Source organism: Carassius auratus, unplaced genomic scaffold (assembly GCF_003368295.1).
Source record: "Carassius auratus strain Wakin unplaced genomic scaffold, ASM336829v1 scaf_tig00216514, whole genome shotgun sequence".
In the NCBI taxonomy this organism is placed as follows: Eukaryota; Metazoa; Chordata; class Actinopteri; order Cypriniformes; family Cyprinidae; genus Carassius; species Carassius auratus.
In genome coordinates, this window is record NW_020528609.1 from 407,343 (window position 1) to 430,486 (window position 23,144).

Here is a 23,144-nt window from a genome sequence, read left to right on the forward strand (position 1 = left end):
TAATTAATATAACAATAATATATTATAACTACTTTAATAATAACAATATACTATAACTAACTAACCTGATATAATCTAATAATATACATCCCTAACACACATATGACACAATAACGATGACGACACAACTATCTAACTGTAACTCTGACTCGCTGACTCTACTACAACTGATTCATCTACTTTTGACAACACCCACAAGGTGGCGTGAGTTTCGAACCCCCTTTATCCGGAACCTACACTCAGACCGAACCGATGACGTGTCCACACAAACTAAGGCCTCGTTTGTCATAAGTCATGTGATTTCCATATCAACAACACAAGCCTCGAATCGCGGCTTCAACTGGCACGCCCCTTTTTTCTCGACACAAGCTCCGACGCCTCAGTTCAAATGTCACATCACTAGTAACCGGTCTTGTTTGTATTCTCAACAATACTCAAATCAACATAATAAAATTAATGACTCGCAAAACTAAAAAACAAAAAATGGTGAGAACAGTATCAACACTTAAACAATACATAATCAATTACAAACACACATACCTGGTGTTAACTGATGTTACATTGCTCAAAACAAATAATTGTATGAAAAGTGTATGTATGCCCAGTGTGTTTTCAGTCCAGTACCAAAGTCTTTATTCAATTCAATTCAATTCAAGTTTATTTGTATAGTGCTTTTTACAAAATAAATCGTTACAAAGCAACTTTACAGAAAATTATGTTTCTACAATATTTAGTAGTAGCTAGTAGTTTGTGCACATTTGACAGGATTTTAGAAAAAATAAAAAAAATAATAATAATACAAGACGTAGTCAGCTAGACGATGAACTATCAATATTATTAATTAAGTTATTATATGATTCAGTCACACATTTAGCAATAACTGTTAGTTCTGTTTGTTGATTCAGGGTTAGCATCATCTGAGGTCCTCTGAGGGTCAGCATCATCTCTTCTCAGGTGTTCTGGATCCAGACTGGAGCTTGTGTAAATCCCGTGGCGAAACATAGAAACAAAATACAGACATCATTAGCATAGCTGCTGATCCAACAAAGTAAAATTAGTTTAACCCAAGCTAATGAATAAAAATGCACCTTTGAACAGATGCAACTACACTCACAATTAAAAAGATACATTATTCGAATGCTTGGCGAAAGATATGTGTTTTTAATCTAGATCAGAGAGAGTGTGTCTGAACCCCGAACATTATCAGGAAGGCTATTCCAGAGTTTGGGAGCCAAATGTGAGAAAGCTCTACCTCCTTTAGTGGACTTTGCTATCCTAGGAACGACCAAAAGTCCAGCGTTTTGTGACCTTAGGGTGCGTGATGGTTTGTAACGTGGTAGAAGGCTAGTTAGGTACGCTGGAGCTAAACCATTTAGGGCCTTATAGGTAAGTAATGATAATTTGTAACTGATACGGAACTTAATAGGTAGCCAGTGCAGAGACTGTAAAATTGGGGTAATATGATCATATTTTCTTGACCTGGTAAGGACTCTAGCTGCTGCATTTTGGACGACCTGTAGCTTGTTTATTGAAGAAGCAGGACAACCACCTAGAAGTGCATTACAATAGTCCAGTCTAGAGGTCATGAATGCATGGACTAGCTTTTCTGCATCAGAAACACATAACATGTTTCGTAGCTTGGCAATGTTTCTAAGATGGAAGAATGCAGTTTTTGTAACATTGGAAATATGATTTTCAAAAGACAAATTGCTGTCTAATATAACACCCAGATTTCTGACTGTAGAGGAAGTAACAGTACATCCGTCTAGTTGCAGATTGTAATCTACAAGATTCTGTGTAGTGTTTTTTGGTCTAATAATTAGTATCTCTGTCTTATCCGAATTTAATTGGAGAAAATTGTTTGTCATCCAATCTTTTACATTTTTAACACACTCTGTTAGCTTAGATAATTGGGAAGTTTCATCTGGTCTCGTTGAGATATATAGCTGAGTATCATCAGCATAACAGTGGAAGCTAATTCCGTATTTTCTAATAATATTACCAAGGGGCAACATATATATTGAAAATAGAAGGGGACATAGGACGGATCCTTGTGGCACTCCATATTTTACTGATGATAAATGAGATGACTCCCCATTTAAGTAAACAAAATGGTAGCGATCGGACAGGTAGGATCTAAACCATCTTAGAGCCTGCCCTTGAATACCTGTATAGTTTTGTAATCGATCTATGAGTATGTCATGATCTATGGTGTCGAACGCAGCACTAAGATCAAGTCAGACTAGAAATGAGATGCAGCCTTGGTCTGACGCAAGGAGCAGGTCATTTGTAATTTTAACAAGTGCAGTTTCTGTGCTATGGTGGGGCCTTCATACAGATTCTTCATACAGATCCTTTTTATGCAGGAAGGTGCTCAATTGAGCAGACACAACTTTCTCTAAAATTTTAGACATAAATGGAAGATTTGAAATAGGCCTATAATTTGCCAGTACACTAGGATCTAGTTGTGGTTTCTTAATAAGAGGCTTGATAACCGCCAGCTTGAATGGTTTTGGGACGTGACCTAAAGATAACGACGAGTTTATGATATTGAGAAGCGGTTCTTCGGCTACAGATAACAGCTCTTTCAGTAATTTAGTGGGTACAGGATCTAATAAACATGTTGTTGGTTTAGATACAGTGATAAGTTTATTTAGCTCTTCCTGTCCTATAGTTGTAAAGCACTGCAGTTTATCTTTGGGTGCGATGGATGAAACTGAAGTGTTAGATGTTGTAGAATCTACATTCGCTATTGTATTTCTAATGTTATCTATTTTATCAGTGAAGAAATTCATAAAGTCTTTAGTCACAGTGCCCCACTGTTACAAGTTTTTTTCCTTCATTTCACATAAGAAGAAGGGCCCAAGGTGAACATTTTATATTACATGTACATTTACATTTAATCATTTAGCAGACACTTTTATCCAAAGCGACTTACAAATGAGAGCAACAGAAGCAATCAGGTCAACAAGAGAACAACAACAGTATACAAGTTCCATGACAAGTCTCAGTTAGTCTAGTACAGAAACGTAGCCAGTTTTTTTGAGTATATTATAGAAAAGAAAAAGAAAAGGTAAGTACTAGTATTCGTTGGTTATTATATGACCGTTATTTTTTTAAGAGCTACAGGATTTCTATTAAAGGCACAATATGTATTTTCACCGCTGGAGGGCGCATATTCTAAATAAACAGTGACTAGATAGTGTAATGTGATGACACAGCTGAGCTTTTGTGCATTTTTGAGCGTATTTGGGGTAAAGCAGCGCTGTTTTATCATACTTGATACATAAAAGTTCTGTTTTAATGCTACTCTGTGCGCTCGTCACCCGTCTATTAAAATGCAGAACATATTGAAGCATCTTTAGTGTTTCCATGTTTTCTACAAAACAAAATCAGAAACCAAGGGATTATGACATCATTGGCAGGGGACACAATGTCACTATTGAGAATGAGGAGTCACGTGCCGATTTGGGTTGATTTGGGAGGGGTCTGAGCCGGTCGGCCCTGATGGAAGGATACGCTATCTGTTGCCAGGGGCAATGCCTTCAGAACTTCACAGAGGCGCGACTAAACATTTCAGAGCTCTTTAATTTTTGCGCATTTATTTTGTCGGCAGAACAGATCGAGACGGATCTACGAATACGAGAAAGAAAAGGAAGAAAGTAAAGCAATGCAAAAACATAAGGCGAAAGAAAGGGGACCTTACAGGAGCAAACTTTGGAGAAGCTCTCAGGCATCCAAAATATCAACCCATACGAGCTCCCTGCAGCGGCACAGAGACCTGGACCATTTACCTCAGTGCACACATATGGACATTGGGAATTATATTGTTTACGATGTAAGTCACTTTGCATTCACGCTGTTAATGGCTTTAATCTAACCCAGACATTTACATCTCGCAATCACACATTTAACTACTGCAGCCCCAAACAAAAAAAAAAACCTGGTATGTGTCATTGGGTTAAAATCAAATTATAACTAAGAGATGCGGCAGTGATCTCCACTGTGGGCAACCGTCGACCCGGGATTCGGTTGGGGGCTGCCAGTTCCCCAGTTTGTCCCGAGAGGAGAGGGGAGACGCAGGTCGGCCGAGCCAGCGCCGTGGAACCAGATGGCCGCCAGTCCTGTGCATCGGCACAAAATGGCCGCCAACCCAGCACCACAGCACAAGATGGCCGCCAGTCCAGCGCCACAGTACAAGATGGCCGCCAGTCCAGCGCCACAGTACAAGATAGTCGCCAGTCCAGCGCCACAGTACAAGATGGCCGCCAGTCCAGTGCCACAGTACAAGATGGCCGCCAGTCCAGCGCCACAGTACAAGATGGCCGCCAGTCCAGCGCCACAGTACAAGATGGCCGCCAGTCCAGCGCCACAGTACAAGATGGCCGCCAGTCCAGCGCCACAGTACAAGATGGCCGCCAGTCCAGCGCCACAGTACAAGGTGGCCGCCAGTCCAGCGCCACAGTACAAGGTGGCCGCCAGTCCAGCGCTGCTGCACAAAATGGCCGCCAACCCAGCGCCACAGCACAAGATGGCCGCCAACCCAGCGCCTCAGCACAAGATGGCCGCCAGTCCAGCGCCACAACCCATGAGGGCCGCCAGCCTAGCACCACAGCACAAGATGGCCGATTCAACGGCTGAGTCTCCTGATAAGGTGCCACCGACTCGCCATCATAAAGGACGGAGGAGGAGACGGGCGTCTGCCGTTCCTCAAGGTCCAGAGGACGTTCCCGAGCGGGCCGCTGCCGTCCAGGAGGACGTTCCCGAGCGGGCCGCTGCCGTCCAGGTGGACATTCCCGAGCGGGCCGCTGTCGTCCAGGTGGACATTCCCGAGGCGGTGCCCGATGCAGTTCCCGAGGCGGTGCCCGATGCTGTGGCCGAGGCGGTGCCCGATGCACTTCCCGAGGCGGTGCCCGATGCAGTTCCCGAGGCCGAGGCGGTGCCCGATGCAGTGGCCGAGGCGGTGCCCGATGCAGTTCCCGAGGCGGGGCCCGATGCAGTTCCCGATGCCGAGGCGGGGCCCGATGCAGTTCCCGAGGCCGAGGCGGGGCCCGATGCAGTTCCCGAGGCTGAGGCGGGGCCCGATGCAGTTCCCGAGGCCGAGGCGGTGCCCGATGCAGTTCCCGAGGCGGGGCCCGATGCAGTTCCCGAGGCGGGGCCCCATGCAGTTCCCGAGGCGGGGCCCCATGCAGTTCCCGAGGCGGGGCCCGATGCAGTTCCCGAGGCGGTGCCCGATGCAGTTCCCGAGGCGGTGCCCGATGCAGTTCCCGAGGCGGTGCCCGATGCAGTTCCCGAGGCGGTGCCCGATGCAGTTCCCGAGGCCGAGGCGGTGCCAGAGGCAGTGCCCGAAGTAGAGGTGTCTCACGTCTCCACAGGCAGTCTTGAGTCGAGTCATGTTCCCATGAACTCTCCAGAGACAAGGCTAGTCACCGGTGATCTTCGAGGACTGAGTCAAGTCACCGGTGATCTTCGTCCTCCCATGGGGTCGGCCACAAGAATGTGGTGGTCTTCCGCTCCACCCTGGGGGACTCCGGCCTCGACCGCGAGGATGTGGTGGTCTTCCGCTCCGCCCTGGGGGGGCTTCTGCCTTAACCACATGGGTGTGATGGCCCTCTGTTCCGCCCGGGTGGTAATCACCTAATGTCCTCCTTTTACCCATGTTTTTGTTTGCATTTGTTTGTCTATTTTCCTCCTTTGGACCTGGCCCTCCGTCCCTCCCCTTTTTCCCTCCGCCGGTCCACCACCCTCCTGGACTCCTTGTTTTGTGTTACACCTTCCTGTCTCTGCCTTTCCATCCCATCTGGTTGTTCAGTCTCTGTTTTTTCCATTTTTACCTGGTTGTCCTGTCTTTTGTCTCTCCATTCCACCTGGTTGTTTGTCTCTGTCCATTCTATCTGGTTCTCCTGTCCCTGTTTTCTGACCCTCCGTCCCTCCCCCTAGTCCGCCGCCGCTTCACCTCCCTCCTACCTCTTTCTGTTGGGTTTTCCGGGGTTTCAGGTGGAGCATCTGGGAGCTGCTCCGTAGGGGAGGGGGTAATGTCACGCTCTCAGTCTCTGTTTTCCTGGGTGTTCCCTAGTGAGCTCACTTCTCCTTAGGCACTTCACCATAGGCACTTTAATTCCTCTAGTCTGGTTGTGTCTTCACAGTAATTGCACTCCAATTAGAATCGCACAGGTGCTGACAATCCTCTGTCATTAGTCTCCCTATGTATAGCTGTCTTTCTCTGTCATCTGTATGGAATCCTTACCCTATGTGTGAGTTGTGCTCGTCTCCCGAGTTTTCCCTTACCTTCTTGTTCCTCCGAGTTTCCTATCCGTTTCATCCGGTTCCCTCTTTTGTTTGGTTTTGTCTCTCACGACTGTTTATTTAGTATTTTTTCCCTTCTGTAAATAAACCCGTACTTGCAATTGGATCCTGCCCTCACTTTGTGTTTTTCCCAAAACCCAACCGTCACATGATTACCTTAAGGCTGGAAAGACCGTATGTTTGTTTTTGTTTTTTTTTATTCTAGCCCATCATTCATCTAAACCATCCAAGTGCACACTCGGCGTTAAGAGCTGTTCAGATTGAAACACAGTGAGTCAGTGTCATGGACGTAAATCAGAGCAAGTGTAAATATATTTTCTAGTCTAGATTTACATCTTGTAATGCCGCTGGTTTAGGGTATTTATTTAATAATATCAAATATTTGTAAATAGAGCAGTCACTCTCTGTGTCTACACAGGACGTGAGAGTTGTCGTGCGATAAAAGTGTGTCTAAACTTGATGACATCACACTAGTGTCAAATCATCTGAACACAGTGTCAGTACATTTCATCATAAACAGAACAAGCATCAGTTCACTGATGGGGATCGTGTCCAGTGTATCCATCTCTGAATCATACAAATCATTTGATGTAACTGGATCTTTTTGAACCAGTTCACCAAATCGAACTGACTCGTTTTAAACGGTTCACGTCTCCTATATGCATTAATCTTCAAATGACTTAAGCTGTTAACTTTTTTAATGTGGCTGACACTCCCTCAGAGTTCAAACAAACCAATATCCCGGACAATGTTGTGCATGAACGCGTTCAATGAACGACGTTCACTGAACGCGTTCATATTTTCACCGAACGCTGAACTGAATGAATCACTTTTCATACAATGAACGTGAACGAGAGCGGCGCTCACTCTGGCAGGAATGAACAGCACGTGCAGTTCACGTTCACGCTAATTGAAAAGTCAGGTTTTACCAGGGCTTAATTTGTGCCGGAACATGTTCTGTCACCTCCGACATTGGATCCGGCACCTCCTGTGTCACTAAAATTAATTGCCTAAATGAAAAAAAAACTGTTTGTGTAGTGTTCAATGTTTGTGACACACAAGTTGAGATTGCTGTTAGCCTCGATCGTTTCACGCAGGGGAAAAATGTCAAAAAGACAGGAAAGTTTGCTTAACTTTTTCAAATACGCTGGACAGTCAGATCCCAAACAAGCAAAAATCGTTTCCGCTGATTAAAAAGGAGAACACAGTGGACACAGTAGCCTAGTATCGATATCTCGTTATTTCATTATTATGTTATTTCGACATAATAAGGGGACATTCTAATCTGCATTAAGCCACATTAAGCGTTCTTATAATGGTTTTCTATGGGAGGAAAATGCTTAACTGTTCATATTATGGGCTCATCTGATTTTTTGTACATAGCATAGCCTATTCGTTAGGATTTTAGTATCATAATGATTAGGCTAATAAATGCACGCACAATTATCCATGTACTTGATTTGAACAAATGCCTTTCAACTTGTGTGTGCAACATTCAGAATTAAATTTATGTGCAGAAATTTGTACAAATAAAGAGTAGGCTATGTAGACATACTATACTGTTGTAGCCATTAAAAAAAGCGCATTTCATATTTGTTAAAATATTATAATGTTATTTTTTTTTTTCATTTATGTTGATTTATGAAAAGTGAACAGCACGACCGAGTAAGATAGGATGCGCAATATGAGACATAATTTAAGGGGTAAATATATTCTCTATCTCAACATTATTTTTCTCCTGGCTATAATAATTGTCTCTTGTTTATTGGTACAATAATTTTGATTAGTTTTGGAGTGGCAGTGATTTGCAGCTGGTAATGAACACATGAACTAGTTCATTATCATCTGTGTGAACTGAACTTTGAGCTAGTTCTTTTTAAGTATGAACTGGCACAACACTGATCCCGGAGTAATTCATTTACTCAAACAGTACACTGACTGAACTGCTGTGAAGAGAGAACTGAAGATGAAAACCGAGCCGAGCCAGATAATGACTCGTTCATGAGTCAAGAACCGGTTGCATTGGTGTTTGGATCACCAGTAGTTCTTTTGGACAGTTCGATTCAATAAACCGGTTGAAGAAAACGGTTCACTGGTTCTTTTGCGCTTGACGTAATGGCGTCATTGGCGATGATTGCCCTTGATTCAAGCCTTCGGTTTACCCACGCACATAAGACTAGCACAGAATCAGTTCAGAATCAATCACCAAAAGAATCAGTTCAGTTCAGACGCTCTGTGTGTCGGTCTGCTTCATACTGAATCATACATGCGCAGTATCATCAGCTCCTTGATTCTCAAATCAGACACGTCTGACAGAAACGGTTCTTGACTCGTGAACGAGTCAGTCTATTGTTCGTTATCTGGCTCGGCTCGGTGTTTATCTTCAGTTCTCTCTTCACAGCTGTTCAGTCAGTGTACTGTTTGAGTAAATGAATTATATTCTCTAGTCAAGAACCGTTTCTGTTTATAATAATATAAACAGTAATAATTACTTACGATTAAATGCATATTCAGTAGTAAAATGAATTAATATTACCAACAGCAACGTCTATGAAAGGTTAACATTTGTGTTGTCTGTCAATCAATCAATCCATCAAAAATAATAATAATAATAATAATAATCACACATTTTCTGGAATTATTCTTGTCTAAATGATTGATATTTTGTCATAATTTTACACTGCACCTAAAAATGAATGTTAAAATAACATAAAGATGGTATTTTTAAATATATATTTAATTACATCCCTTAACCAAGTCTCTTTATTACTAACACATTTTTGATAATACTGCTGATGTCTCTATAATGCATCTTCCTCTCAATTATAGCTATTACAGTATAATAAAAAATAAAAATCAAAGTTATTTTTTAAACTTTATCTAGGCTCTGAAAAATATAACTTAAGTAGGCTAAATGTAAAACAATTTTCACATAAACTATAAATTGTATATACATAAACCATATATATTAATCTTTATTCAAGCTACAAAAGTTAATCAGCGACTAGAACAATCGAGTGATTTCTCTTTAATCTCCGCTCTCTACCCAACAAAACGGACGAACTGCTTCTGCTCTCTCGGACAAATAAGGATTTCTCTCACTCTGCTGCTCTGTGTTTCACGGAAACCTGGCTGAATGACACCATACCGGACAGCGCGCTCCATCTGCCGGGCTTTCAGCTGTTTAGAGCGGATCGCGAATCAGAATCCACTGGGAAATCACGCGGCGGCGGGACATGCTTTTACATCAATGAACGGTGGTGTACAGATGTAACTGTGTTAAAGAAGACGTGCTGCTCAAATCTCGAAACACTCTTCATTAACTGCAAGCCGTTCTATTCGCCGCGGGAGTTTCACTCGTTCATTCTGGTCAGTGTTTACATCCCTCCGCAAGCGCATGTGAGCTCAGCTTTACAGAAACTCGCTGATCAGATCACAGAGACAGAACAACAACACCCGGACTCTGTTTTAATCATTCTTGGGGACTTTAATAAAGCCAATCTGTCCCGTGAACTGCCAAAATACAGACAGCATGTTACATGTCCCACAAGAGACAGTAATATATTGGATCACTGTTACACCACAATAAAGGATGCATTTCACTCTGTTCCACGAGCAGCTTTGGGACGTTCTGATCACTGTCTGGTTCATCTTATACCGTCCTACAGGCAGAAACTAAAATCAGCTAAACCTGTAGTAAGGACTGTAAAAAGATGGACTAATGAAGCAGAGCAGGATTTACAATCTTGTTTTGACCTCACTGATTGGAGTGTTTTTGAAGCTGCTGCCACCGATCTGGATGAACTCACAGAGACCGTAACATCATATATCAGTTTCTGTGAGGATATGTGTATTCCTACAAAGACTCAACTAATTTACAATAATGACAAACCGTGGTTCACTGCAAAACTCAGACAGCTCCGTCAGGCCAAAGCAGATGCTTACGTGAAGGGGGACAATGTCTTGTATAAACAGGCTAAATACACATTGGAAAAGGAGATCAAAGTGGCAAAGAGGAATTATTCTGAAAAATAAGGACTCAGTTCACTTCCAACGACTCCGCATCAGTGTGGAAAAGTCTAAAGAACATCTTACAATTACAAGACACCACCCCCCAGCACCGTAGAGAATCAACGACTGGCAGACGATCTGAACGAGTTTTACTGCAGGTTTGAAAGAACAACCATCACCTGCCCTGAACGCCTCCCCACAAAACCATTCACGCCATTCACAACTCCTGCAACCCATCCTGAACACCTCTCCAATCAAGCTCTCTCACCATTCACACCTCCTGCATCCCCCCTCTCCCCCACACCTGCAATTCAGATCAGCGAGGATGCGGTGCGCCAGGTCTTCCGGAAGCAGAAAAGGAAAAAAGCACCAGGCCCAGATTGTGTTACACCAGCCTGTCTGAAATCCTGTGCTGACCAGCTGGCCCCCATCTTCACACAGATCTTCAACAGATCGCTGGAGCTGTGCGAAGTCCCTTCATGCTTCAAACGCTCCACCATCATCCCCATCCCTAAGAAATCCAAAATTACAGGAGTAAATGACTACAGGCCTACTAGTCCTCGTTTTAGCGAATACCAGACACTGCCATCAGGAAAGAGACTAAGAATGCCAATGTGTAAAACTAATAGACTGAAGCTTTCATTTGTTCCTGCCTCGATAAAAATGCTGAATTCCACCAAAAATAATGCTCATTTAACATATGAGAACCTTGTATTTTGCATTATATGCATTTTATATATCAGACTCAAACATTGTATTTTATTCTATTTTTATTGTTTTTATTATTGTCTGTTCAGAGAACAATACTGTAGCACTTTGCCCAAGACAAATTTCCCTTCGGGGACAAATACAGTTTATTCTTTATCCTTATCTTTATCCTTAACAAAAACTTTTGAATATGCTGGGTAGCTTGATGGAGAATAACCATAACAAGCAAAAATGAATGTTTAAACAACAAAATTATAATGGGCTCTATGAAGCTGCTTAAGAACACCTGTCAAGTCAAATCAAATGAATATTGTGAACACTCACAGGGCTTTTCGATAATTTATATTATTTCAAAACAGATTTACACAATCTGAGGATGTCTGTTTAGACCTAAGTAATAGTATTGTTCATTTAGTATAGAATTGGGAAATCAGTCTGCACTTTTTCAGTTAATAACAATTTGGAGTAAATAAATATTTACTGCCAAAAGACAAACATGAATACATGGATTTTTAATATAAAGTGGGACCTAAATACAATTTAAATTCAGGTCTGGCACACTTCTATGCACTTTGAATGGAACATACGAAATTGTTTCGAATTGGAATCATGGCGGAATATCCGGTGATATCCACTTCGCAGAGCACTTATGGTCGAAGAGAACAAATGTTGTATGTGATAAGAGATACATACAAAATATGTCCCTCAGTGGGGCACAGTGGACCAGAGCGCCGTCTATTTTCCTTTTACCCACCTACTATCAAAAGTATTTCTAAAAAAATACAGCAAAACATTTTCTTATGACCTTACGTCAATTATTATGACAAAATACACCATGAAGCATAATTCCACCTGTTCTGCAGCTACATTAGAGCTAACGTTAACACCAAGCTATATAAGACCATTTATAACATTAATAAATAATAAAAACTACCATAGAGTGTTTGCAAAAACTTCCCTTTGCGATCATATGTGGAATTTGTTCTTAACTGTTGTTAAAATATGCTATTTATAGAAAACAAAACAGGTAACATTAAGGCCCACTGAAGTGCCTTGAAATGCACAGTGTTATTCTATATGTGCTGCCTAATCATTTCCACAAAAACATACCATAAAATAAACATAAGATGAAAATATGCATATAAAATACCAAAGAACATGGTTATTAGCCTACTATACTTTTACTATAGTAATGCCATTGCTAATCTTTGTAAGGGATTGTATATAATCAGGGCCCGTTTTTGAAAGCTACAAAGGGGTGGGCTGGTAGATATCCTGGGTGGGCATTTTTCCTTTTTTTTGGGGGGGGGGGTTGTGCTGTTGATATTGTTATATTAACTACATTAATTATAGCCTGTTATATGTACAATGGGAAAAAAAAACACATTTATCATGTCCCCCGCAGCCTAGAATATCATGCACTTTCACATCACATTACAATTTTTTTCTTTATTGAATGATAATAATAATAATAATAATTAAAACTCTTTGTTCTCTTTTTCTGTTTCATTGTTTCTACACTGGTGATTTTTTTCACCTAACTTTTCATTTATACAAAACAAGGACATAATCATATCCAGAAAATTATAATGGAACTATTGTTTTGAGGAAAATATTAAGACCAGAACACTATGGTAATGGTAAAGGATCTAAATATGTTAATATAAAATAAAATAAAAAAAATTTTTTATATCAGTTGCAAATAATATTTTATTAATATTTTATTACACCCATTTCATTTTAGTAGTATTACTTACATGCTGAAAATGCAAGACAGAAAAAAGCTATTGTCATCACATTAATTATGAATTACATGAATCACGTAAATGACAGCACAACTTTTTAAATTCAAAACGGTGGAATTTGAAAAAAGAAAAGAAAAAGTAGAATAGTTTGAATCACTGGATATTACAGTCAAGCCTGTTGATATAGTAATTGATACATTCAACATTAATGGCAAGTGTTCCTGTAGCTCAATTGGTAGAAGATTGCACTATTGCAATTGCATCAAGTGCAAGGTTGGGGGTTCGATTCCCCTGGAACACATGATATGTAAAAATTGATAGCCTGAATGCACTGTAAGTCACTTTGGATAAAAGTGTCTGCTAAATGCATATATATATATATATATTTTTTTTTTTAATTTTATTTAATTTAAGTCAAAAGGGGTAAGCTCTCAACTGTATAGTCTACAGTACATGCATTTAAGATGATTACATTTGCTCATGCCCCATCCATGCAATGAATGCATGTTATTGATTTTTTTTTTTTTTTGTAAAACATTGAAACTGCTAAGGTTTTTTCAGTGGTAGGCTATGATACATATTTGTGTATTAAAATCCTCATAACTCGCACATCCCCCTGCAATAGCACGCAAATATTTTTGCCCATTTTAACTACTGCAACAGACTACAGCTCCTAATGAATTCAGCGCGGTTTGTATTCAGTTTATAAAAGAAAAAATGCTCCAATTTTCCAGAGTTAATTTATGATTGTTTGGGCAGTCTCAAACTATAGCTTAAACTTCTAAAAAAAAAACAGTCCGCTTCAGATTCGTTTTAACTGCACACACACACACACACACACACACAAAGAAAGAAATAAAGATAAAATAACATTTTAATGTATTCTTTATCTAATTCTGATTGGGTGGGCACCCCTGCACATGCCTGGAGCTGGCCCTGTGTATTATAATATGAAAAATGTTTTAATAGAATATGACATCACAAAATATCAGGGAGTGATTGATTGTGATTGTGATGTGAAGGAGGGTTACTGCAAGCCGTGCAGGGGACAGGACTAATGACAGATCACTGCAGGGTAAGTAGTTTGCCTATCTGTGCTACCCGGTCAGTGCTCCCTCCAGTAGTCCATCTGTTTATCAATCATGTACATCTTCAGATCAGGTTTTTTAACTTAATAGTGTTACAGAACGCCACACAGCAACTTTACAGCACTGGGGAAAAATGGCTCAAAACATCACTAGGCTACAAATACAGTTTAAGAGAAATGATACAACATTGAACAGATTTTAATGTTATTTTCTGAAAGACATGTTATTTAAATGTTTTTATGTATTTATACTAACCTTCATCTGATGTTAATCCAGGGCTGGCCCAAGCCTTTATGGAGCCCTAAACAGAATTTTACATGGGCCCCCCTCAGTGCCGCCAATACGACTATTTTTGTCAATGATTGATTATTCTCACATCCATTATCGTACCAATGTCGTACCACATCATACCAATGTTTGCCTGTTATGTTTTTACCCTTCTACAATTTTTAATTGCAACAGTAGCAAAGCCACAAGAGTGGTCAGGTGTTAATTTGCACTTCAACATTAAGGGCTGATAATACACCCAGCGCAATGCGACGAATATAATCATATTCAAGGCACAGTCCAAGTGTGTTTGCTAGTTTCAGTCCGGCTCTGTATGCATTGTCCCGTCCAGTGCCACGTCGATTAATTAGTGAAGTGAAGTGAAGTGACATTCAGCCAAGTATGGTGACCCATACTCAGAATTTGTGCTCTGCATTTAACCCATCCGAAGTGCACACACACAGAGCAGTGAACACACACACACACACACACACTGTGAACACACACCCGGAGCAGTGTTCATCATTTATGCTGCGGCGCCCGGGGAGCAGTTGGGGGTTCGATGCCTTGCTCAAGGGCTCCTCAGTCGTGGTATTGAAGGTGGAGAGAGAGCTGTTCATGCACTCCCCCCACCCACAATTCCTGCCGGACCGAGACTAGAACCCACAACCCTTCGATTGGGAAATTAGCAAATGCATTTGCGCTCATGGGCATGCTGGTCTAAAAAGATGTATGTTCAGGTGCTGTTTAAGGAGCTGAAAATAAACTGCGCCATAGACCAACTCAAACCTGGTCAAAGTCTGGTGCAATGTTTTTTCTTTGTTATTTAAAGAGCGTTCACACTGCTTATTAAACACAGGGATGCACAGCAGCACACCAACATACCACATATCAAAAATTAAAGGATTGCAATGCATAAGAATGTTTTGTAGGCTAATAATATATGTATATATATATATATATATCTATATATATATATATATCTATATATATATATAGATATATATATATCTATATATATATATATATATCTATCTATATATATATATATATATATATATATATATATATATATATATATATATACATATATATATATATATATATATATATATATATCTATATCTATATATATACATATATATATCTATATCTATATATATACATATATATATATATATATATATATATATATATACATATATAGATATATATATATATATCTATACATATATAGATATATATATATATATATATATGCGCCTACATGTCATAATAGATAGTCACTGCATGTAACAGAATCTATTTGTTCACACACAAGCAGCTTCATTTAATCTCAGAGACGAGTTCTGTCTTTGCACTTGCCAAATTCCACCATGTAAATAGCAAATCCGTCATGGCAAGAGCGCAACTGGCTCTCAAAGGGAATGGAAGATGAGACTCTGATTGGTTCATTACACGTTACGCCTAAAAAACACCCATTACTCATTAAGAGAATATGGACAACCCGTTAAGACCATGTGCTCGGGCGAGCCAACCGTTTTTCCGTCGTTAAAATAGCAAAAGTGGATTTGGACACGCCCAGAGTGCACCTGCGCCGTGCGCTTTACACTTTGCGTTTAGATCGTTAAAATAGGGCCCAAAGTCTTACATTACTTAGTGGCATACTTTATGTGGTGTACTGAAAAGTATCTAAATAAACCAGCAGACAATATATTCACAGAGCAAAATTTTATTTTAACAACATAAATTATAAAACACACATCTAAAACAACAATTCTTAATTCATAACTAGCTAACTGAGGCATAATGATATTGGAATATAATAGCAAAGGTAAATAATGTTAAACTGTTAATGTTAAAAGTATTATATCAGGAAGTTATTTTTACACAGAAGACAAAAACTTTAATCTAAAACCAGTTAAGTAAAATATTATAATCTATTATCAAGAATAAATGGCTCGAAACATACTAGAAATACATATTCAAAATATAACAACAACTTTTAATTTTATGTTCTTGTAAACATGTTTTTCAAAATGGTTTTATATATTCACACGTACCTTCGTCTGTCTGAAGTAAATCTCTCGGACACTGTTAGCGTGCGCAAGTATAAAAACGGCAGCTGCGGGGGGAGGGGGAGGGGTAATAACAGTGAGTCGATTCTGAAAAGATTTGATTAACAAGCGTCAAGAATGGGCTCGATGCAAAAGATGGTGCTGGTGAGCTTCAGCGACAGGAATGTGTGCATACTTACTTCCGGTCTTGAGATGCTTGCATTGACTGTAAGGGAAACTTACATACGAAACTTGGCTAGATGTATACAATTAATGATTTTCAAATTTAACAGCGAATAGTGGTATATCAAAGATATGGATAAACATCCTCCCTACATTTTTGCGTATCTCTTTGTGGAAATTCATCACGATACAACGCGGATATTGCTTTATTCTTCTGTTGATTATGCGGATCAGTGTCAGGTCAGGTCCACAGGGATTTCTTCTTTCAAACACAAACCACTCAAAAACAATACTTTACATTTTCGAAGAGCTGGTTTTGTTGTGACTGTTGTATAAGATCAATGTTTCTGACTGTCAAACAAGACGCACAGAGATTTCTGATAAAGCATGTTTTATTAACTTTATTTGATAACATAAATTATTACTACCTGTACAATTAAACGTAATGTAATTATGGTGGGTTTGCATTAAATAAAAGATCGCTGTTTGCATTCATGTGTGGTTTTATCAATGTTTATTTGTTTTGTGAAAGATCTGTAGCATAAATCATTATCTGTCTATGAGCAGCATGTATATTGTTATTCTTTTGCATTAATTATCAGATAAAAACAGATATTAAAATGAGTCATGTATTACTTTACTGTGTAAAATAATAAAATATGTTGTGAAAATAATTATGAAACAGACTGATGTATGTGTACAATTGAGAAATGGATACTTCTGAAGATAAATCGCAGCCCACGTCTCACAAGGTAAATATTTAATAAATAAAAAAAATGAATACAAACATTTTCGAGAAATAAGTAATTTGTACATTTACATATTTGGTAAGATAAAAATACATTATGTATCTCTGTATACACCATGAGTTCAACTTTCATTTTGTGAACAGTAGGGAACAAGTGTATTAAATTCATTCACCAGACCCAAACATACACAAGTTTCAAATCCACTGGCTCAGGTAACATTTATAGTACAGTAATAATAGCAGTTTATATCTTATTTGCATTTGAAATTATATTATAAATCCTGTAAAAATATAGACGGTAATATTTGGATTCTCCGGTTCTCTGCACTGATGTTTAGCACAACCGGAAGTGTCTTTGCACACACTCGCAAGACCGGAAATCCAAGATGGCGGCAAGATGGAAATCCAACTAGCTCATTGTGATTCTCGTGTAAAATCAGCTCTTGTGTCAGTGTCAGTGCATGATATTACTGTTCATTACCTCTATTACTAAACTAAAACACACCCCGGAATTCAACACTACCGCGAATAGTGTGGATTTTATTTTATTAATCTCACACAAATTTTGCAATTCTGTTCAAATTCTGTTCAAAATTGTGAATCTGTTAGATTCATTCAGTTTGGAAAAATTTAACCCCGAAAAAAAAAACAAGACAGCACTTGCTCCCTTAATTACGACATTAAACATACAAATAAAACCAAAAAACATGGTTATTGTATTTACTGTACCAGGGGAACACTAACATAACATACACTAACCATAGCTTAACGTGGTATTTGTAGTAAAAAAGTCATTATGCAAATGGCAGTCAATCTGTCAAAAAACATAGTATATAGATTTTTACTATAATAAAACCATGGTTAATTTCCATGAGGGCTGGTGTGCTGTAAATCTCTGAACACGTCTGGTGTGTGCAATCAGAAATATCCTGTATCCAGAAATCTCTGTGCATCTCAAGTGTATGGCCGTGTACGGGACTCAGCACACTTGCCTGGGAAATTTTCGTACAGGGGTTTGCACCTTACATTTCACCGAAATTTCCCTTGTCAGATTTTTCCCGAAATTCCTCTATTCACGCAGTGACATTGACATGTATATATGGGTGTTCATGTGTTGATGTATTCATTGAGTTTTTAATGTTACAGTGAGTTTTCATAGCCCATCAAGCTCTTTGGATTTAAACAATAAACCACTTATTTACATAGTCAAGGAACTCAAACATTAAGATTCACCTCTAACATAATCCACAGATTAATTTCACATTCATAAATTCATAAAACTGTAAAATTCTAGTCTTGAGGACTGATTTGAAATCTCCACATTCCCTTCAGTGATTCTGGTGAAAAACAGGAGCTTCGAGTATTCCCACAACAGATTGAAGTGCACATGGCATTCTGATGTTGATGTCCAAGACCTTGGTTTTTATTACTGGTATGTAACTGTTTATCTTACCATTGTTTTGTATATTTTACTTTCATTTGTTGTTAATTATTTGTTTCAACCATGCAATGGTTGTAAATGTATGTGTTTTAGGTCACTTCAGAATGACACAGTAATAAAGTGCAATGAGATGAAGACTGGAGAATGCGTCATACACGATACTTTACTCAAGGAAATGACAGAGATGTTCTACCTGTTCAATGGCACTTATATGGGTAAACCTGTATACAACACGTTCATGGATGAAGGTCCAATACATTTCGGTAAACATACTCTTTTTGTGTAAAAAGGAACATTTGCTTTTTTTAATTCTGCACAGAAAGGCAGTTAAACAGCCACTTCTCTCCAGGGTTCGTACAAGGTGCTTAAAGTGTTAAAAAAGTACATGAATTTGACTTTTTGAAATTTAAGTCCTCAAAAACCCTTGGAAACAGGCATCAAAGAATTGTTCCCTATGAAAGCTGTAGGGAACACTGTTTGTCCCATATTTAAGGCATATGCTGTATACCCACCTAGACCATATGAATACCAAACTCTAAACTGAGAATCAATAATTATCTTCTTTTAACAAGTGTTTGATTTGTGAGCATAACCGTTCGAGGGAGGCTTTAAGACCAAGGGGAATCCTCTGCCAGCTGGTCGCTCACAGTGAGTGGGACTCGCGCTGGTTATTAACGTCCGTGTTTCGACTTCAGTTTGGGTGAATGCAAAAAACGTGATTCCAACATCCAGCCACACAAGAAAACGTGCATTTTACCTGAGGGAAGACGTGATCAATAAGGAAAGTCGTCTTTCTTTAATGTAGGTAATATTGTTAAATACCTAGATAAAACTATTTTATATTTAAATAACTTCCAGCATATTCTTAACCTTGAATATCATTCTTAAAACACAAAATAATGAATTACGTGTCTAGCACCTAAAGCAGCTTAGCTCAGCTCTTCAGTTTGAGTCGTTCCTTAATCACCTATTTTTCACAGTTTATTAATGTGTGAATTTCTGTGGTTCTTTTCAATAACACTGAATGTGGTAACAAAGGTAATGAAGAGTTGGTTATTATTATTAAGTCTCTTTCCAGCTCAGACTGCATTGGTTAAAGTTAATGGGGCTGTCATGTGATGAACGAATGACTCAACCCCGAAGACTCATAACAGGTGAACTAATTCCTGTAACATAGACTAACCATGTTCCGTACACAACGATGTTCCATAGGGGACGTTTTTTAGCGCTGAGTGCTGAATGAATCATTCCAGGTCGTACATAAAATATATATCTGTGTCATCCTTTTGTTTCTCTCTTCCACCACATGTGAAGAAAGAGACCCATCCGCTGTTTGTTTCAGTAAGATCTGAGTAAGTTTGCTCGGTTCACCCACCGCGCTTAAACATGGACGGTGGGCAAGATACACTTCAAGACTATAGCTTGAGAGGGAAGACTGCTAGACCAGCGAAAATGTACATTTCTATTTAATTTATGTTTCCAACTGTACTACAGCCTTTATGAAATGAATATTATGTTATCACAAATTGTTAAATATATTACCTTTTTCTTCAATAAATGCTTTGAAATGTGAATATTTAAACATTGATTGCGGGCGATGTCCACTTAGTGTCACCCTCACCTGAGACAGGCAGCAGAGATCTCTTAGTTTATGAAGATTTCACATTCGTTGTTCTTTATTTTTATTATTATTATTAATCAGTGCAAATTATTTGCCCTTCTTGTCTTTAGAAAGATATGGAAATGGTATTCACAAGCGTTTCACATGGTTCATGCTGAACTCACACGCCATAATTAATATCCCGACTCAGACACGCCTAACTTGCATAGCCCTTTATTAAAGCAGCAATTAACTTGCATTTTAACCAAATAAAAAGGTACTTATCTTTCATATTCATTTAAATAATGTTTTCTTCAGGTAAAATATATAAACAGTTCACAGCTGATTAGTTAAATGTTAATTTTCTCTGATAAAATCAAGTTATAAAGCACTGTACGGGAACACTGTTAACCCCCATCATCTTCCGTACACTGGCGGAGGAGCTACTTTTCACCACTTTTCTAAAAAACTATTGGTCCTAAACACATCAATCAAAGTGTGAACTATAATAATAGGTATTTCCCCAGAGAATGAGCACACAAACATGCTTGTCTGTCTTTCAACAATGGAGGAGTGGTCACTGGTGTGCGGTGAATAGTGAAATGTGTACCGAACATGATCTACTGTAGAATGTTGCGTGCGTCGAATGAACGAATCATTCCCCGAAACAACTCCTTCTCCCCAATGATTAGTACAGCCCTTGATTAGTTAAAATATTTACAAATATGTATTCATGGAAAAAAATAATCAGTTTGAAGAAGGAAAAGAGTCCTTGAAAATAAAAACAGTAGTGCTTGAAAAGTCCTTGAAAGTCCTGGAATTTCATTTTGCAGTTTCTGTACGAACCCTGTGTCTCAAAAACAGTACACTACATTGAGAGTTATCATTTTCATCAGTAAATTATTTGAGAAATATTATTAGTTGATCATGTTGAGGAAAAATATAACTATATCTAGCTGTATTAGAGAAGATGAGCTATATTTTTCACATTTCTAATGTTTCCACTCTGTTTGTTTCACTCATTAATTAATTATCTTTTTTTCTTTTTGGGCTTCCTTTGCAGTAAAACTAAACAAACCTCAACTAACAATCGAGAGAGTCGGCCAGTCTCTCCGTTTTCAAACAAATGTATCAGATTTAGAGTTTCCATCTCATTGCTACAAATTCAACTACACATACACCATGTGCGATAAGGTAAGTCATGTTCTGTATTTTTATATAAAATAGTATGAGATCTTTATTCACTATTACATATTATCATTCTTACTAAAGCTTTAAATACACATAAAACTGTCTTATTTTAATCCTTAAGAGTATAGAATAAATGAAAAAGGAAATTGAAACAGTGCAGTATGTACCAACCCACATTTTAAACATTGTCTTTGTGGAGCCATATAGTGTAGCTCATAATGCCATGTTAAACAAGATCCAGCTTCTTTTATTCTAGGAGTTTCTAATCCTATATTTTTCTCTTGTTGTGTTTACAGAGAATACAAACAATGGTGACAGGAAAAAGCAACTATGAAGTGAACTATGACTCAAAGTGCATGTACAGCGCCAGAGTGCAGATCATCTTTTCAGACAAATGTGGTGCAGGAAATAGTGACCTGAGTGACGAGGTGATTTTTTGCAGGACGCACACTTGCCAGGATTTCTGTATTGCGTAAAATATCCAGGTGCACAGTACAGATCGATTATTGTATGACATTATTTCATGAGAGCTATAGAGAGCAGAGCAGACGGCTTCTCTTGCTTTCAAATCACTCTCGCTGTACTTCTGTGTCATTCAGTGATCGGTGCACAGCTCCGTGTCCCGTATAAATGGAACATATGGCCATCCTAAAAATGGTATATCTGGGCCTACTAATCAGCATCATATTCAGATATAATAATCATTCTTTGATTAGATTGTCTTAATATTAGGCAAATAGTTAATATTTTATGGAAAAATAATATGAAGCCTGCAACAAGGTTAACAATTAAAAATAATAATAATAATAATAAATTAGTTTCTAGGACAATCTTGTTGCACCTAAACTACTGAATGGTAGTTTATGTATGATTGCTTAATTTCCTGCAAATGAAATGTGCTTTCTTCTGCTCTTATGAAGTTCAGAGGGGGTGGTAAAAAACTAATTAAACTGAGAGTGTAAAAATTATTTTTTACTTTATGAGTTGATGTAGATCACCTGTTCAACATCATATTAACCTTCCCTTAAGATTGTATTAGACAGGTACAGGTGGGGGGAACATATGGCTCTCAACATGCTTTTATTGTAAGATGATGTTTGATTATTAAATCACAAAGTTAAGAAACAGATATGGTTTTGTGGACATTGATTATTCCTACATATGAGTTAAGGACAACTTACCATCCTACACTGTCTTATAAGAAAGCCACAACAAAAGTAAGAACCATCTTGGACTAAGAGGATATTTTTAAAAGTAAAGAGTAATTTCACTGTGCATTAAAATGGACTGAGAAACTCTTTGAATGGAGAAAGTTTGGACGCGCGCATGTGGCAGTGAGTGACTACTATTGATGCATCTTTACACAGCCGATTTAATGCTGCTCTAAACCGGGTCTGTGTCTGCTCAGAATTCAGTGTAAAGACACAATGCCTCATATAATCAGCCCTAAAATCTCATTCCCTAGTATCAAAGGTGACGCAATGCTGTTTTGATTCAGTGTAAATGAAACGTGAAACAGTGCCGCTCTAAGCAGAGCCGCTGTCATGGTACACAACCCAATGTACGCCTGTCAGTTCCAGCCTATAACACGTAGCCTACAGTAAGCTAGCTCTATTTGTTTTAGCTAACATTAATTTAAAAATAATTCTACCAATAGGGGAAATAACTGGTATGACAAAGAAGTAAAGAGCTTCTTTTAATAAGAGCAGAAGAAGAAATTATCTGGCAAATTGACAGAATTATAAGAGACAGCAATGTGTACTGTACTATTGCTGAGAGACTTCAACTTCACGGTGTGC

General features: G+C 38.7%; 1 protein-coding gene across 1 annotated transcript in view; it reads left to right on the forward strand.

The window, feature by feature from the left end:
• The window catches only part of LOC113098320 (uncharacterized), a 66,847-nt gene extending 44,377 nt beyond the window's left edge, over window positions 1-22,470 (forward strand). Inside the window, exons 4-7 of the mRNA XM_026263349.1 lie at window positions 18,446-18,545; window positions 18,648-18,817; window positions 21,218-21,348; window positions 21,642-22,470. Of these exons, the coding sequence (XP_026119134.1) occupies window positions 18,446-18,545; window positions 18,648-18,817; window positions 21,218-21,348; window positions 21,642-21,821 (581 nt within the window). The 3' untranslated portion in view covers window positions 21,822-22,470. The remainder of the gene's footprint in view (window positions 1-18,445; window positions 18,546-18,647; window positions 18,818-21,217; window positions 21,349-21,641) is intronic.
• Window positions 22,471-23,144: the final 674 nt, after the last annotated feature.